Source organism: Rhineura floridana, chromosome 6 (genome assembly GCF_030035675.1).
Source record: "Rhineura floridana isolate rRhiFlo1 chromosome 6, rRhiFlo1.hap2, whole genome shotgun sequence".
NCBI lineage: Eukaryota > Metazoa > Chordata > Lepidosauria > Squamata > Rhineuridae > Rhineura > Rhineura floridana.
The window spans coordinates 59,408,966-59,427,657 of NC_084485.1; the positions used below are offsets into that span (position 1 = coordinate 59,408,966).

The window sequence follows — 18,692 nt, forward strand, 5'->3', positions numbered from 1 at the left end:
GCCCACAGGGCCATTTTCCCCAACCCATGCCATCAGGTTCACACCTGACCTCAGATGTGACATCATGTATGGATCAGGTAAGGACATGGCTACAAAGGAATAACTGGGATTTTAAAGTGAACCCCCAATTATCATTATTATTATCATTATCATTATTACTATTATTATTATTTATACCCTGCCTTTCCATCCAGCAGGAGCCCAGAGCAGCAAACAGAACACTAAAAACACTTTAAAACATCATAAAAGACCTTAAAATACATTAAAACAAAACAACGTTAAAAACATTTAAAAAAACTTTAAAACATTTTTTTTTTAAAAGTGTTAAAAACATATTAAAAGACATATTAAAGGCAATTCTAACACAGACGCAGACTGGGATAAGTCTCAACTTAAAAGGCTTGTTGGAAGAGGAAAGTCTTCAAAAGGCGCCGAAAAGATAGCAGAGATGACGCTGCCTAATATTTAAGGGGAGGGAATTCCACAGGATAGGTGCCGCCACACTAAAGGTCCGTTTCCTATATTGTACAGAACGAATCTCCTGATAAGATGGTATCTGCAGGAAGCCCTCACCTGCAGAGTGCAGTGATCGGCTGGGTATATAAAGGATAAGACGGTCTTTCAGGTATCCTGGTCCCAAGCTGTATAGGGCTTTGTACACCAAAACTAGAACCTTGAACTTGGCCCTGTAGCAAATGGGCAGCCAGTGCAGTTCTTTCAGCAGCAGGGTGACATGTTGGTGATACCCTGCCCCAGTGAGCAGTCTCACCGCTGCATTTTGCACTAGCTGCAGCTTCCGGACCAACCTCAAGGGCAGCCCCACATAGAGCACGTTACAATAATCCAGCCTAGAGGTTACCAGTGCGTGGACAACAGTGGTCAGACTATCCCAGTCCAGAAATGGCCGCAGCTGTCTCACCAGCCGAAGCTGGTAAAAGGCACTCCTAGCCACGGAGGTCACCTGGGCCTCTAGCGATAAAGATGGATCCAGGAGCACCCCCAGACTACGGACCTGCTCTTTCAGAGGGAGTACAACCCCATCCAGGACAGGTTGGACATCCACCATCTGGTCAGAAGAACCACCCACTAGCAGCATCTCAGTCTTGTCTGGATTGAGCCTCAGTTTATTAGCCCTCATCCAGTTCATTGTCGCAGCCAGGCACTGGTTGAAAAGGAGAAATAGACTCCAGATGGTTGCGGACAGGATTATTTCTCCGTCCTACCTGCAGATGTCAGGAATTGAACCCGGGACCTTTTGCATGCAAAGCTGGCACTCTACCACTGAGCTATGGCCCTTCCCAGTTTAAATGTTTCCCAGCTGTTTATCATTCCACTGATAGGTAAGCAGTATAGCACACCAGCTGCAAGCTCATCAAAACCATCTTGTATTGAGTCAACCCTTTTAATTTGTATCTGTGCAGGATTTTTTATTTGCAGAGTTGGCAAGCGTACACAGTATCATATTTGCAAGCCCATGTTAACAGACAAAAAGACACAAACTCATGCATGGAGGCTAGCAGACTCTTGTGCAGGCTGCCCTTATGCAAGATATGACTTCACCCAGCACATATTTAAACATATGTTACACAAAGGAGTGAAGACATTATTAGTTCAAACATTTTTAGAATCTTTCAGCACATGTTGGTCCCTTGTGTAAACATGCTGTTATGGAACTTGCACTCACTGCACCGAAAGGTGGAAAAGTCACCCTTTTATACCATCTCTCTGTGGTGTCTGTGTCAGCATTCACTCATACCGCTCTATAAACTACAGAATGTTTCAAAGGACATCTGTGTCTTTGAAACCCAGCAATATTAGCAGAAACATAATCCACACTTTGGCCAAATAAAGGCAATGAAAGAAAATTCATGCTCTTGAGAAATGAAACCATTTACACAAACTCCCAGCCGCTGCTGCTCAAAGGTCTCAGTTGCATCCCTTCTGACTACAGCTAGCTCAAGCGGTTTCCTGGAGTAGCACATTTAAAGACATGCCAGCTATACCAGAAGCAATGCCCAGTTCGAAGGTTACATCTGCATTATGCATTTAAAGCACATGGCTTGCCCCAAAGAATACATGTGCTTTAAATGCACTTTAAATGTATGGTGTGGATGTGACCTGGGTTCTTATCCTTCCTCTGTTTGGGTCAGATCTCTGCAGAGAACATGGGTGCCCCTAAATATCACATTGGGGGGTGAATTCTTAAGTTTGCACAGGGATACCTTTACTCTGCAACATTTTGGGAAGCCAAAACACACGAGCTGGCTATATGAATAGTGAAAAATGCATGCTGCACACCCCATTGCCCTGGCTGTGGTAGCCATTGTTTTCCCTTTGCCCATCGAGGCAATTGTCTAATAGCTATTTGCTAATTATTTAATTGATGATTTGTTAACTATATTATATATCTTGTGCTGTAGCTACAATGTTCTGTTATATTGCTGTTGTTGTTTTATCGTTTGTAAGCCATTTTGGGATTCACTTGAATGGAAAGTGGCGTAGAAATATAATCAATCAAATCAAATGAGTGGCTTGATTCATTCACCCCAAACAAAATTGGTTGCTTTGTATGCAGCTGCAAACTGTGTTATGGACTGATTTGCACTGTGCAAAATGGCAGCTTCTATGTGCAGCGCATGAGCTAGACATCCTGTTTTTCAAAACATGTAACTGACACAGGGAAAAAAAAGAGCATAGGTAGCTTCCTTAATCCGAGTTAGATCATCGGTCTGTCTAACTCAGTAAGTCAAGACTAACCGGCTGCCATAGTCCAGGGCTTCAGGCAGGAGTCCTTCCCACTTCCAACCCTACTTCTAGATCCTGGGGACTGAATGTACAGCCTTCTGCATGCAAAACATGTGCTGTACCACTGAGCTAAGGCCCTTCCCCAAGTGCCTCTTTCATAAGATGTGTCAATCATCATTTGATTTCTTCCCAGTACAAGTAATACTGTAGAGATATATGGGCAAAATTAAACATTAGGTTACAACTGTAATGATTCATTTGTGTTAATTTTCACATCAGGACTCCTGATATGGCTCATGAAGTTTTAAAAGAGTCTTAACAAAAACGAAAAAGGATGTTTTACACCAGACCTGTTTTCCCCCCTACAATGTGATTTATGAAATTGCAATTGCACTCTTGTTCTGGCCAATCTATCTTGTAATGAACTCCATATATCACAAAAAGGTTTATGAGGTACACAAAAACAAATACTACTTTTCACTGAAGCACCCATGATTGAATATTGTTCATCTGTGTCAAAAATCTCTGCAGATTATATTATAGTGTAAATCGATGAGTTATTGTTGCCATTAGGATTTAAGAGAAAAGGCCAGTCAGAGACAGCTTGGATATCAAAACATATTTTTCCATTACCCAGGGAGGGAAGGCTTTCACTCAGCATGCTCCTATTTGGAGCTGCTGGTAAAGAAAACACCTGCTGGGAGAGTTGGGATGGGGGTGGGGTATCTCTCCCTTTCCTTAGCAAATCATAAAAAAGGAAGATCTCTCAAAACATGCTGGGCTGGGGGCACAGACTTGAATAAGAGCTGTAGCAAGGGAAATGGGCAATTGCCAGAGAAGTATCCAAGAAAAATATCTTGGTAAAATAGTAATCTGGACTGTTGTGTGGTTTGTTATCATAGATGAAAAGCACTGCAGAGCAGAACATGTAACTGATCATCTCACATCACCTCAAACAGTGACCTGTTCACACATTTAGCTGCAAGAGAACAAAGGTTGAGCAATTATCACAGCAGTAGTTATGCTTGTCTAGCACAGCTTAAATTACAAGAAAATTCTTGTGGCACTTCAGATATGATGATGATGATGATTGATTTTAATTGCAATTTCATTTTTTTAAAGGAGAAAGAAAACAGAAAAAAACCCGTCAGTTCATGTTCACAAAACTTTTAAACAACTATACATCCATTTACTTTATACATATATAGCTCAATATATGCCATCAAAAAGTCCAAATATGTGTCCAAACGAAGATGTTTATAGAAGGTAATGTAGCAAGGGCATTTAGGTCATCAAACCTTATAGATTTAACAAATTTATTGTGGCATAAGCTTCCACGGACTCAAGTCCACCTCGTCAGATACATGAAGGGTTGGGCAACTGAGAGATGAGGAATCAAGTGATACATGTACATGTGTGAACCAATTTATCAATTTCCTTGCAACAGGACCGATAACAAAGCCTGGGAATGTGATGAGGGGGGGTGCTGTGAAATCTCAGGTACTTAGGAGGGTCTAGGCTGGGCTCCCACAGTCACAGTGCCCAGGGCTGGCTTTTGTCCACCTCCCACTGCTATTTTTCCAAGACCCCTGTTCCTCTTGTCCTTAATTCTCCCATCCCCACAATCAAAATGTCTGAAAACCACTTGGAACAAAAAAAAAGGAACTGCCATTTCTCTGGCTCAAACCTGGATTGTGCGTGCGTGTGCAAAGTACACACAGTCCTGCTAATAAATAATTACAACTAATTAACTAGTACTAATTACCTAGGTAACTCGGTAATTGAGTAGGTACTAATTAACACAGGACCTAGTCCGAAGTTTCAGCAGACCTAAGATTTCACAGCAGCAAAAGTGATAGGTTTAGCATGAAACCATGCCTCCTGTCTTGGTGCCACAGAAATTTTTTAACCCTTGTTGCTTTTTGGCATTTTGCTTTATTAACCCGAGTGAGATATGAGTGGGATGGATGCATCTGTTTCTCCTGTGCTTGTCAAGCCTCGTCTCCACAATGTATGTTTAGTGGGGTTAAGATTAGGGATGCCATGCACCATGGACCCCAGTAGAAGCCAGCAGGACAGCATGGGTGAGGCTGCACTGCTGAGCTGGCGTCCCAATGCCTGAAATTGCTGCTGGTTGCCAAGAGGGATGGGGAGGGGCAAGGCGGCAGCGAGTTTGGCCTGATGTGGGTCCAGCAGGTTACCTCTTGGTAACTGGCAATGATACCTGGCATTGCAGAGAATAGGAATGCAGCACACAGCAGTGTAAAGGGGGTCCTCAGGCAACGATTCTGGGGTAGAGGTGTGCTCATGCATAAGAGCGTCCCTGTTTTCAGCTTACCTTGTTGGAGGTTGTCATAATATGGCTGGCTGTTCCTGAAAACTGCCTCTTTTAACATATGTGAAAGTCTTCACTTGACGCTGCAGTCCTCACTTGGTGCTCCAGTCCTCACCAAGCGAATGTCCTGGTCACATCCACACCATACATTTAAAGCACACAGCTCCCTTCCACAACCACCAAGAACTAGTTTGTTAAGGGCTCTGAGAATTCTAGCTCTGTGAGGAGTTCCCAGGATTCTTTGAGGAAAGCCATGTGCTTTAAATGTACAGTGTGGATGTGTAAGGCAAGCAACCCTGTTCTATGAGGTGGTCCCTATTGGAAGTGCTAGGAGGCAACTCAGCTTGGGTGGGTTTTCCATGGGGATAGATAGAGAGGGTAACCTCCAAGCTTCCTAGACTTTTTGATCTAACCTGTGCTGACCTTCCTTCAGGTGTAAACTGATACTCTTACGGTTGTTGACTTCATTTCCTTCTCCTCCTCCATTTGACCTTGGGAGAGGAGACATTTTTCCTTTGCCTCTCTCTCCAGCAGTATGAGATCAAAGAGCAGGCATCTCCAATTTGGCTCAAACTAGGAACTCTTTTCCATCAAGTATTATTTCCTGGAATAAACTGAACTTTCTTATTTTCCTGAGTCTAGAGTCTCCAAGGAAATGGTGTGCTACTTCAGGTAAGATTCATACACTGCTGTGTTGTTTTGCTGCTCAGCTAACAGATTCCCCCCTCCCCCAGTGTGGTGACTAGTGCAATGGAAAAGCAAGCATGCCAAAAGCAAAGGATGAATGGTATCACTATGTCTGGAACAAGGCGGTATCTAAGGGCTGGCCAAACATGTTCAAGCATTGAGATGGCCAGATTATGAGGATGGTTTCGTGGGCCAGTGGTACGGTTTTAATCAATGGGTGAGAAGCCAGATGAGACTGTATTTGTAACACCTCCCTCAAGACACATGGCACACTGTGGCCCTGACCTGTTGGGTGATGGAGAAGCAAAAGCTTTAAAAAAACATTATTTTAACCATCGCTGTCGAATCTGAAAGCATAATGTACCACATGAGTCACAGCCATGCTCCCTTCTAAGGTTATACAACTTTCTAAGACTATAGAACAACCTGGCCAGGCTTGAATATTACTTTCTGCTTCTCTATCACTGTCACCATTTGACGGTCCTTTCTCACTGTCAAGAGATATTGCTTGAATTCAGTGTCTACAAGATTATCTCCTGCTGCTATCAATCTGCTTGATGATGTAGATCATGGGATACTATCCTCAGGATTCCCTGTCTCTTCTTCTTCAGTTACACAATTCTCACTCTCCACAACGTGTCTTGGCTTTTTGAAGTAGGAACTAATAACTAATAACCTAAGAAAAGGCTTGCTTGCAGTTGGCACTCATTGGGGCCTTGTAGAACTGACTCAGAAAGCCCTACAGCAATAAAGAAAAATGCAATCTTTTAAAAAAACTGCTGGGTGCATCAGCTCCCTCCACCTTTCTCTGATAACTTGCTTGCTTATTTAATTATTTATATCCCGCCCTTCCTCCCAGTAGGAGCCCTGCTGGGTTAAGACAAAGCAGGAAAGGACAAACAAGCATGTTAGAAGACTCTTCTCAGCTGCCAACACACTCCCCTCTCATGCTGATTGGCTCTTAGAATGCTGGAAACTAGGGACCCTGCTGGGACCTAAATGTAAATGTACTGCCTTCAAGTCAATTCCGACTTAGGGCGACCCTATGAATAGGGTTTTCATGAGGCTGAGAGGCAGTGACTGGCCCAAGATCACCCAGTGAGCTTCGTGGCTATGTGGGGATTCGAACCCTGGTCTCCCAGATCGTAGTCCAACACCTTAACCACTACACCACACTGGCTCGCTGGGACCTAGCTCCCCCCAAAAGTAAGAGGTCTAAGACACCCCCCTCCAAGACCTGGACTATTACACCCCTGGAAATAAAAAAAAGCAGGCCACAGAGACACACACATGCACACAGCACGGAGCACACTCCAGCTTGCCAGCCAGCCTAAAGGGTCTGGTGTTAAGCTGATTTGGGAAACCAGATCCACCCCAGGCAGGGACGGCTTAAGCTGAGGAGAGCCCCTAGGCTGATTGGTGTTTGGGCCCCCCTTCTCTTCTTAGGCAATATTTTTCTCAAACCCCTTACAATGAACCCTGCCTATACATACAGTATGCACGCCACAAACCGCAAAGATTAAAAACAGCGATCAATACTAAATATCGGTGCAGCACGCAGGCACAGCACACTTATGGAAAATAAAATGTTTAATGGACCATTTTTATTTGGCTGGTGTGCATTACTTCTTTTAAGCCATCCTTTTAGAATGTTATGAATGCGATTACAAAGTGCAAACATTTTCTTTTTGTACATAATGAAAAATCTATATTATACTTTTTTTTAGCTTATGCACAGGCCCCCAAGAGCTCTGAGCCCCTAGGCTTCAGCCCACTAAGGCTAATGGATAATCCGGCCCTGCCCCCAGGGGCGGGATCTCCCTACCGGTGTAACGAAGAAGCCCTCGCGAAGTTGGCAGCTGACTCTCTCCTGTGTACGCCTCGCCTCTGACGCCACATGCTAAAAGCGGCGCCGACCTGCCAATCACCAGCGACCCTAGACGCCGCGCGCCAGGATCCCTCTCTCGGGTTCTCTGAGTTTGCTGCTGCTGCTTCCGCAGGGAGAAGAGTCGCTCTGCTTTTGCCTTGCAATCAGCAACCGCACGCGGGGTGCACCAGCGTGCAGCGCCAGACTGAGAGAGAGAAACGCGCGCGGCCAGGCAGTTGGCGGTGTTTGCAGACTGCACACAGCCCCGGGCGATTCCACGGCAAGACCCTCTGATTTGTGCGCGCGCGGGGATACTTTTAACTTTCTCTAAGGGACAAGCAGGCTTCTTCCTTTTTGTGGGTGCCGCAGCGGCTGTTTCTTCGGAATAAGAGCAGAGAAACTTTTCACCCTCTTCTCTTGGGAAGCGGGGTTTTTTTTTAATCCCGAGCTGAAGTGACAAGTGGGTATTTCAAGGGGCCGTTGGATTAGCTGGGGGAGCGAGGAAAACACCTCTTCCTAGAAGAAAGAGCCTGGCGGGACCCTGGCCGGGGGAAGGGCCAGAATCTTTGCAGCAGCTGAATTATTCGAGAGCGGCCAGATGGACTTGGATGTGAGGGTGGACAAGAGAAACATGGATCATTACCTACGCCGTCTGAAGCAGGAGTTGGTAAGAGATGCCCGAGGAAAGACGGGCAGGGGGGTATATTCTGCCTTGCGGATCGAATTGTTGCAAAACTCCGCACGCTCACATTCTCTCCTGGCTACCTCGCACTCCGCCTCGGCTTGCAACTTCCCAGCCAGGGACTGTCAGTCAATGTCTGTCTGTCTGTCTCCCCTTCCTGCAGGCTGCTCATTTCCCGGGCTTTGTTAGAAATCTCGCCGTCTCCTTCCTTTGCAGCTGTGTGGCCTTCAGTTTCCCCACTGTGGATTTTCTTTCTCTTCTTTCTCTTCCTTTCAAGCCCCCGGGATGAGATGCAGTCAGGAGGAAGGCAAGCCTCTCGTGTCTTCCGCACCCTGCCCGTCCTCCCCAACTCCATCGCCGACAGTGGAGCCTTTCCGAACCGATTTACGCCTATCAGCTTTTCCCCCTGGCGTGGAAGCTAAATCCCATTGACGCTGATAGGTATTTAACCCCTCCGCGTGTCTTTGGTTCCCTCTCAGGGAATCTCGTTGCTTTTCTTGCTAGGAGCAGTGAAACCGTCAGCCAGACCCCCATCCCATCCCGCGCTCCTCTGTTCTTCCCTTGTTTAACCGTTACAGGGAACGGTGAACTTTGCAATCGGTTCAGACGCAGAGTGGAGCACAAGCCCCGAAAGGGTCTGGCATCACATCGCAACCTGTTAGTGTTTTTCTTCCACACATTTGTGCCAAGTAAAATGGGGATCTAAAAAGCAAAACAGACAAACAGCTCAAAACATGCTTTCTCTCATGATGTAACCATATCTCATTTCTTTTTCTCCTTTCTAACCCAGATCTGTCGGGAAGGTTTACCAAGGGCTCCTTCCCACTGTTACCCAACTGTTTTCTCCTTTGATAGCTCTGCTCTGAATAATTTTTTTCAGAGCCCAGATGTGGCTGTATCATCTTTCCAAGCATTTTGTTCGCCAGCCACTTCTTTTAATTATAGGGGTGCCTGCAAATCTGAGACAGTTGCATACCGCAAGTGCTCATTTCCCATTGGCTTTCATAAGCTTCCGTTTTTGTTTGGTGTTGCACAATTTCGCTAATAGCCCTGCTGGAGCAATTTCATTTCCATGCCAAATAGCTGCTTCTGGGACCCAGTTCTGGAAGAAGCAAAACACCAGTTGTTCAGTGTCCTGCAAGGAAGTGCTAAGTCTCACACCAAATTTTTGTGAGCCTGGCCTGCTTGAGATTTCTGAGCTTCAGTACGCTTCACCAACCACCTCAGATGACTATTATTATTCTCATTTGACAGATGAAAATCTGAGGACCCACATCAGAGCTCATATAATTTGAACCTAGATCTCCCAAGCTGTGCAACTAGACTGTGTTGCCGCTTCACAGTCCAATCTCTCCATTGCTTCATCTGAAATATTTGTATTGACCTGTATTGTATTCATCCAGTTGTGCATTAAAATAAAAGAAAACTGGAATCCTGGTAAAAATTCCTGAAAGGGTGATGAGTGGTTTGCAGAAAGCTTTACTGTGTACACCTTTTACCTTGGCAGTGGAGACCCACAATTATTCCTGACATTCTGACTTCCTCCCAATCACTTCCAGATCCCAACCTGCTACCTGTCTTGTCGCCTGTTCCATCCACAGACATTCAGTCCAATTTATGATGCTGGAGGGAAGCCAATCAGCTAGGGCTCATCCACACAGCAATTTAGCGTGTGTCTGATGTTACTTGCATCCCTTTGTAATTCACATGGTTCACATGACCTTGCAGGCAAGAAGAAGCTAGAATGCAGTTGTCCCTTTTAAATCCGCATCAACCCAGTCCAATTATAATTCAAAAAGGAAGGCAACATCATCTCAGCTTCCCTGTGCTCCTCCTGTAGGCACTTTGCTTCTGTTTTTTCTAGTGAGCTTTTATGCCCCATCACCAGCTTCCTGTCTCTCTCTGCTGCAGGCAAAAGCTGCCACAGCTGCTGCCTACTTTGCCTTTCACTCACTCCCCCCTCTAATCAGTTTCATACAGTTTGGGGTCAATTGCTCCCCAACCCTCTGGGGCTTCAGCTGGGAGAGGTGTGCAATTGACAAGAAACAATGAAACTGACAAAAAAACCCTCCCCTTCCCCATTAGCAATATCAATACTCTGGAGGGAGTAAAGGTGTAAAATTGGAGGCGGGGCCACAAGGAAACAGCAATACAAAACCTTTCCAGAGGACGCCTACTTGTGTGAAAGGAAAACAGTGGATTGGAAGCTACCATTGGGCAAGAAGTGTGGACCTTGAAAAGCTATTGCAATGGTAAAAGCAGCTTCTTTAGTATGAAATTAGGCTTCCGTGTGGATAAGCCCCCAGACTTTTCCTTTAAGGGCACAGCCACACTACTTTGCAAAATCCTACATGTTTTATTTAGAAGCACAAGATGAATGTTACTTCTGTAACCCTTCTAATGCACACATTGTGTTACAATACGCTTCTCTTTAGCACTTTCACATCAGCACTGCAAGGCAGATCATCCCCCAGCTTATTACTCTCTAATGCTTGGACCACATCACCCAGGGCAGAGCTGGGGTTTAAGTTCATATCTCTCAGATCCAGGTACAATGCCTAAATTACAAGACTGCATTGCCTCAAAAGGGAGAAGAGATCCCGGTTTTTATTTCTGCTCACTTGGAAGCAAATGACCCTTTCGAGAGAGTTTGAGGTGTGCGATATATAGCGCTGCATGTTAACATTCTGCCTTTCCTCCACTCCATCGTTCAAGACACAAGTGTTGCTTGCTGTGACAAGCTTGGGCTTGCCCACCAGCAGATGCTGCTTTCTTGTTTTTGTTCTAATAGATTAGTGAAGAAGAATCAGGATGTCTTTAAATAAAGCACCTGAATTGTTCAGCAGGGAGCTCAAAAGGCTAAGAAAAGAAGAAGGGAAGCGCATGTCACATGTGAATAAATAATAGCAACTGCACTTTTGAAGAAAAAGGTCATGCAAGAGTCAGAATGGTAGGAAGAGCTTCGGAATACAAAAGGCTTCTTCACGTCCAAAGGATGGCTGCCATGACCACAGAACAAAATCCAAATGGGGCCAGCCCAAACTGGGATTCAGAATGCACTCCAGTGTCTTAAGACCATGATCTGCCAAAGATTTAATCATAATTGAAACCATAAAAGCAGTCCTCTTTATTGCACATATCTAACACACGTATTTATAGGATTGGTGCTTTTGTTCAGGTGTGCAAAGTCCCATTTACAGCCCAATCTTATGCATGTTTACTCAGATGGAAGCCACTGAGTAGAGTAGGACTTGCTCCCAAGTAATCATGCACTCCTTTGCATGAATTGCAGGGCAATCCTATACTCATATTATACCAGGACCGGAGATGCACCACCGTTCTGCCAACAGAAAGCATGTTCAGCTTGGTCAGGGGCAGGGAAAATGCCCACCAGGAAATATAAATATGGTATAAAACAACAGACATGCCCACAGCCCTCCTGAAAACAGAGCCACCGCCCACTAATCAAGGACTGTGCCAATGACAACATCTTCATACTGAGGCACCAATGAACTCAGGACATTGAGGACACGCCTGGCACCCACCCCAGCATCATCACTCACACACACAGCATGCAAGGTGGTACTGCAGCATCCCCATTCTATCAGCCCCAGTGGCATGGCCAGCAACACTCCCACTACTGCCAGTCCCCAGACATCTCTTCAGATCAGGGTTTGGATCACCTTGTGCACAACCCACATAAATGAGAGGAAGGAGAAGACTTCCAACACAGCACCCACATAGCTGCTTGGAGAGGACAGTCACAAAGAGCTTACACAGCCCTCCCCTGGGACAAGAGTTCAAGACCCATCCAGGGTAGAAAAGGCTTTTTTTTGATAAGCAACCAAGAGGATGGGCCAGACATGCAACAAGATCAGACATGGACTGACAGGAGTAGCCTCCAGTGTCTCCCTGCATAGGGCATGGGGTTGGCAAGCAGGAGATGGGAGACTGAGCCCCACACTGGAGGGGAAGGGAAATACGGCCTCATTGTTTTATTGTTATATTGTATTTTATGATGTATTTTATTATGATGTAATGTATTGTTGTTAAATTGTACGTCGCCTAGAGTGGCCACTGGCCAGATAGGCGACCCACAAATTAAATTATTATTATTATTATTATTATTCTCCTTTTGCATGCCCGAAAAGAAAAACGTCATGTCAGGGTAAAAAAAAAAAGAGAAGATACTTCCAGGATTTGAACCCAGACTGCCAGCTCCATAGAGCAGTTCCCTAACTACTCAGCCGCAGCAGCAGATGAATTTGGCCTCAGGACTCTGTGAAAAGAGCAACAAGCACAGGGAATGCAGGTGGAGATTTAGCCAGATGGAATTCATGCTTTATATGCAGGGGATCCTAGGTTTGAATCCATGGTACAACCCCACAGGAGGAAAGGTGAGGGGGGAAGCTTCTACACCTAGACACACCTGAGCCACTCAAGAGCATGGACAAATGGCATGGCCCCTCCATCGGCCAGCTAGCCCTTTTGGTTCCGCCCATCATCCTTGGGAACCCATGCAACCATCGTGTTCTGCTGGCATATTTTTGTGTGTTATATCTTGTGTTCCATCAGCATAGCAGGCCTTCTGCTGAATCCTACAGTCCCTCAGCCAGCATAGCCCCATACCTGCTGAATCCAGTAGCCCTCCACTATAAACTTGTGCCCTTTAACAGACACTGAGATTAGGATTTCTCCGAACGTATGGATTCCAGGCAGTTTCCGACCTGCTTGTATTTTATTCATTTAGAATCTTTTCAAAGTTCTCGATCTATTTGGCTTGTGGCAGATAACAATCCATCCAAAAGTATAAATAATGCAAAATACACACACAGACAAAACAAACAGCCAAAACACTTTAAAGTGTAAGGAGTTGCAGACCATAAAACAATAGCATACTTATCCTTAATAGCTGAATGCCTGCTTCTGTGAAAAAGATCTTAAACTGTTAAAAAAAAAATCTTACAAGTTGTTGCATAGGTGAAGGGGCTTCTGCAAGTTAAATTTTGTGTGGAAGCTGTTTTTCTGGATATTTGATTAGTGCTGTGCACTGGGAGTAATCTCATTCAGTGACAATCAAATAGAAACTGCTGGATTACTTTGCAAGTGCCTTATGAGCATAGCTGTGGCTGGTGGGAGTTGTTTAAAACATCTGGAAGGTGCCAAGATGGGGAGAGTGACATAAATGTTAGCATTGTCAAGACCTTATGACATGAGAATAAATCGATACTTGAGACCTCAGTGGGATTTTGGCTGCAGCTCACTCTAGAGTAGGGATGGTGGAGAAATTTGATTCAGTTTGCATTTAAAGACAAACCTACCTAACCGGAAGTTTCTGAAAATAGGAGAACCGAATCCTTTAAATTCACACTTCTCCAAATTTTGCAGTGCAGTTCAGCCAGGTAATGTACTAAAGAAAAAAAGCATGTACTGGGGTAAAATGTCCATAAAAATGAATGTATTCATAAAAACAATATGCAAAAATGCGCTATTTTATGGGAAATTGCTTTGCAAAAATATGTGCATTAGGCAAGATTGCATACAAATGTGTATAGAAAAAGAAATTCACATGAAAATGCTGAAGAATTTTCATGAAGACTTTTTTAAAAAAATTGTCAACTGTTGTGGGAATGTGGAGAACGGAATTTAAGATTAGAAAAATAAGAAACCAAGAGAAACAGAAATTGACAGTTTTGCCCATCCATACTGTAGAGCAGTTGATTTTAGTAAATCTGCCTTGGAGAACTTATGAATAGTTCCTCTATTGAGTACAGTGTACATCTTAATATGAACAGGCAGTACAAGTAACCAGCAGTTACTGCTGACTTAAAGGGACTCAGAAGTAGGACAGACAATGACTCTGTATTCTACATCGTATGTGCAAAACCAGAATTAACACCACTGTGTGCATTTAAGCATAGAAAAAGGGGAAGGGGAGAGGTGGGAGGCGCTTGGTTTTCCTCAGTGAGACTCTCAGTTGCCAGCATGAGACTAAACTTCTATTGAAAGAAGACACATTTTTATTGAATGTATCTTGTGATTTGTTAGACAACCTCATGCTACTGTTCCCACTTTCTTCGGTGATCATGATGGGTAGAAGTTTATTTTCTGCACAGAAAGCTGATATTTCAAGAGTTTTATTCAGGATCTGTAGGTTCTGCCACAGCTGCCTCCTAGACGTACACAGCAAGATGTAGCACAGAGTATAGGAAACAGACTTCTACTGAATCAGACCATTGGCCCATCTAGCTCAGTATTGTCAGTAACTACTGGCTGCAGTTCTCTATGGTTTTAGGCAGGGGACATTCCCAGGCCTACTGGGAAATGGCAGGGATTGAACCTGAGACCTTTTGCATGTAAAGCAGGTGCTCTACCACTGAGCCACAACCCTGCCCCATGGAACACAGGGAGATGCCTTATACCAAAATAGACTGTTGGCCCATCCAGCCCTATATCGTCAACACTGACTGGAAGCAGCTCTCCAAGGTTTCAGACAAGGGTCTCTCCCAGCTCTACCTGGAGTTGTCAGGGATTGAACCTGGCACCAGGGCCATCATCAGGCATGACTGGGCCCTTGGGCACCTGCCTGCCCTGAGCCCACGGTGCCATAGCCCAACACCCCCTCCCAATACAGGCGGCGCAGGGCTAATAAGCCTGCCTGTGTGCCCCACCTACCGCTCACATTGTGCATGCCTGCCATCAACCAAGATGGCAGCGGGGGGGTCAACCACTTAGGGAAGTCCCTGCCACCATCTTGGGTGACATGCTGACGAGAGAGGTGGCTGTATGGGGGGGTGTCCACTCTGTGGTCCGCAGCAGTGTTGGGTTGCAGGACCCGACACTGCCGTGGATTGTGGAGCAGGAGCACTACCTTCAGAGGAGCCCTTTAGGGGCCCCTCTGGGCCACAGAGGCCGTCAGCTAGGGCCCAACCTGTCTGCCTTCTAGCGCCAGGTCTGCCTAGGACCTTCTGGATGCAAAATAGATGCTCTACCACTGAGCTATGGCCCTTTCCCAAAGGTTGCACAGAAGTAGTACAGTGCTAAGATTTGTATTTTTTGATATTTGCATTATAAACCAATGTTTTGCCATCCATCTAATATGCCACTTGAGCCTAAGAATTTTAATCAGAAGTAAGTTCGACTGAGTTGGACAATTTCTGTCCAAGTAAGTGGAATGCTAATGAATGCATCCTTATTTGCTGAGGGCTTGCTTTCAATAAAATAAACAAAGGATGCTTTCAAAATACAAAGAACTTGAAAATTCAACAACCCAATGAAAGTAGATAGCATTTTTGAAAATGGAACTGACACTGCTATCCATCACTAATTTTGGCATTTACTCATAGATTTTAATAGAACTTAAATAGTCTTCTAAAGTGGCTTGTGGATACTTGATCAGGTTCTGTCTGTGCTTATGCTTAGTTTTCCTGTGATTGATAGTAGGAAAATGCGTGCACGTTTAAAAAGATAAAATGTGCTGCAATGTAACTCTGCCAGCACCGTACCTTGCCTTGGCCCCATGGTGCAGGAGTTGTAGGAGCCTTGACATTGTTCAGAGTGTGCAGGTTGGATTCACATCGGTGTGCATTCATTTAAGCAGTTATGTGTAGAAGTACTCAAGTGCAGCAGACAGCCTTAGAGTAGGATTGCCAGTTTTATAGGGCTAGACAGGACTAGGCAGACAGGGCTAGCCAAGCAGCATGGAGAGACATAGTGAGAAGAAAAGCTTCACTAACTGAATTTTTGCCTGTTTTGCAAGTGTTAAAATGCACAAGGTACTGCCAGAAAAAAATGGGCAACCTTACAAAGTGCAATCCAGAATTATTGCATTCAGTAGGAGCTTTGCCATTGTTTTAATGGAAACTGAATGGCACCCTTACCACCCAGTCAAAAGCACATTTGCTTGGAAGTAGATTCACTGATTTTTCTAAAACTGGATCAGTTTTCAGGAAGTATAAGATCAACCCTTGAGTGTCAATGATAATACCCAAAATGCACAGGGTTAATCAGAATATGGTTTTGGAGAATCCAACTCTACAACACTTTTCTTTCTATTTATATATATTTACCATTTAGATATTCTTAAGGCATCAGTTTGACAAAGTATTGCAATCTAGTGAAACCAGAGCTCTGGAAGTTTGGTCCAGCCAGCTATGTGTTACAATTTGAGCATGCTAATGAAAATTAGCAGGCACATTCATCAGGTTTAGCAAATGTGTAATGGCTTTAGAGAGTTCTAGAATTTAGCACATTTTAGGATTTGGCCTTTGATTTAAGTGCTGCATTGATTTGGGCTCATATCTTTATGATTTCATACCCCATCTAAGCAAGCAGCAAAGTGAATTTGCAGGGACAAGAGAAATAGGTTAACTGAAGGCATCCTACATTCTACTCCTGATGTAAAATATTTCAAATCAATACTTTCGGGAATTAAAATAGATGAAGTTTAATTTTTTTAAATGGTAAGCAATTTAACAGATAGCTGGAACTGTCTGGACGGAATGGGGGTGTGAATTGAATCTGTTGACCCTGACTTTTTCATCACTTTCTTCATTACCAGCCAGGTCATTACTTGAGTTATTAATGCACCAGAAGCAAAAGCAGCCTTTTTTAAAGGACAATAAACACCCTATGCACAGTTTAAGTAGGAGTTCAGTTTTTTGCTCCTATTAAATAAAATGCTGATTTGCATTATGCAGACACAACAAGCACTTCTTTTCTGTGTCAACAGGAACAAAACAAATGTCACATTGCAGCAAGGGCTTGTAAGGCTGGCCCACTTAAAGAAGCAAATCTTGTTAATGGTTGGCAATATAAGTGAGGATAAAGCTAACTGCAGCCAGAAGGATAGGAGCACAGTTTGACTTTCTTTGATGACTGTTTCAGCCTATTAATGTATAGATGATGATGATGGTAATAATGACTTCATACGTTGTTAGGGCTTAATGTGTGAGAGATTAATTCTGAATAAAAACCCATCTTAGTGCCTTTCTTGGCTAACGTTTTTTTTTCCTTTTCCTTTTTTTCCCTGGTCATCACAGTGCTGTAGTGGTTAGAGTGTTGGACTAGGACCTGCGAGGCCAGGGTTCAAATCCCCACTCAGCCATGTAGCTCACTGAGCAAACTTGGGCTCATCACTGTCTCTCAGCCTAACATACCTTGCAGGGTTGTTGTGAGGTTAACATGGGGAAGGAGAGAACTGTGAATGCCACCATGAGCTCCTCGAAGGAAAAGTGGGCTAGAAATATAAGAATAAATAAGCAAAAACATACAAACATCACATATTTTTTAAAAATTGCATATGATTGCAATATTCGATCTAAAACTGGCAAATGGTTCTTACTTTCAAAGTATGCTTTTTGAGGCAAACCAAACCCTGCACATATGCATGCACCTGCACACAGTGAGACACATATAAATGATATAGCTGTGTGCCAACATACACCCACAAGCAATTTACGTTAATGCAGTTACTCCAGAAGTCCTTCCTTGATCGTGGAAATCAGTGCTGAACATGTATGCTGCTGGATCACACATTGCATTTTTCCATGCGAGCACATTCCTGTGGGTGTTTCGGAGCAATGCCATGGGGATAAGCAACTAGCAAATTACATGTGTGAATGGCCCTCAATGTACTTAATAATAAATAATAATAACAAAATTTTATTTCTAGGCCGCCTATCTGGCCGAATTAATGGCCACTCTAGGCGGCGTACATAGACTAAAATATAACATAGAGTAAAATATAACATATAATACTAAACAAAACCCCAGTAGTCTATAGACATCCCGAGCAGCAGGTTCACGCACACATACACACACACGGTCTCTGGCCCCTTCAGCAGTTGCTGCTTTTGTAGCTGGAGAGAGACAGGGCCCCGCCCTTCCAGGCCAGGTGGAAATCAGCCAGAAATGCAGGGAGCAGGTCTTGCAGAAACTCACACAGGTAGATGGTCTCTGGCCTCTTCAGCAGTTGCTGCTTTTGTAGCTGGAGAGAGACAGGGCCCCACCCTTCCAGGCCAGGTGGAAATCAGCCAGAAATGCAGGGAGCAGGTCTTGCAGAAACTCACACAGGTAGATGGTCTCTGGCCCCTTCAGCAGTTGCTGCTTTTGTAGCTGGAGAGAGACAGGGCCCCGCCCTTCCAGGCCAGGTGGAAATCAGCCAGAAATGCAGGGAGCAGGTCTTGCAGAAACTCACACAGGTAGATGGTCTCTGGCCCCTTCAGCAGTTGCTGCTTTTGTAGCTGGAGAGAGACAGGGCCCCGCCCTTCCAGGCCAGGTGGAAATCAGCCAGAAATGCAGGGAGCAGGTCTTGCAGAAACTCACACAGGTAGATGGTCTCCCATCAGATTGGCCACTGCTGTTATCAAGCACCA

General features: G+C 44.5%; 1 protein-coding gene across 4 annotated transcripts in view; it reads left to right on the forward strand.

Moving 5' to 3' along the window:
* Positions 1-7,673: 7,673 nt before the first annotated feature.
* Positions 7,674-18,692, forward strand: part of INKA2 (inka box actin regulator 2) — a 57,899-nt gene continuing 46,880 nt past the window's right edge. For 2 of the 4 annotated variants that reach the window (XM_061632022.1, XM_061632023.1), the window contains exon 1: positions 8,238-8,301. Coding sequence is in view for 1 of the 4 variants with exons in the window: in XM_061632021.1 (XP_061488005.1) it covers positions 8,233-8,301 (69 nt within the window). In the remaining 3 variants the exon portion in view is untranslated. Of the gene's footprint in view, positions 8,302-18,692 lie in introns of all 4 variants that reach the window. The other 2 variants (XM_061632021.1, XM_061632024.1) reach the window with 2 other exon arrangements.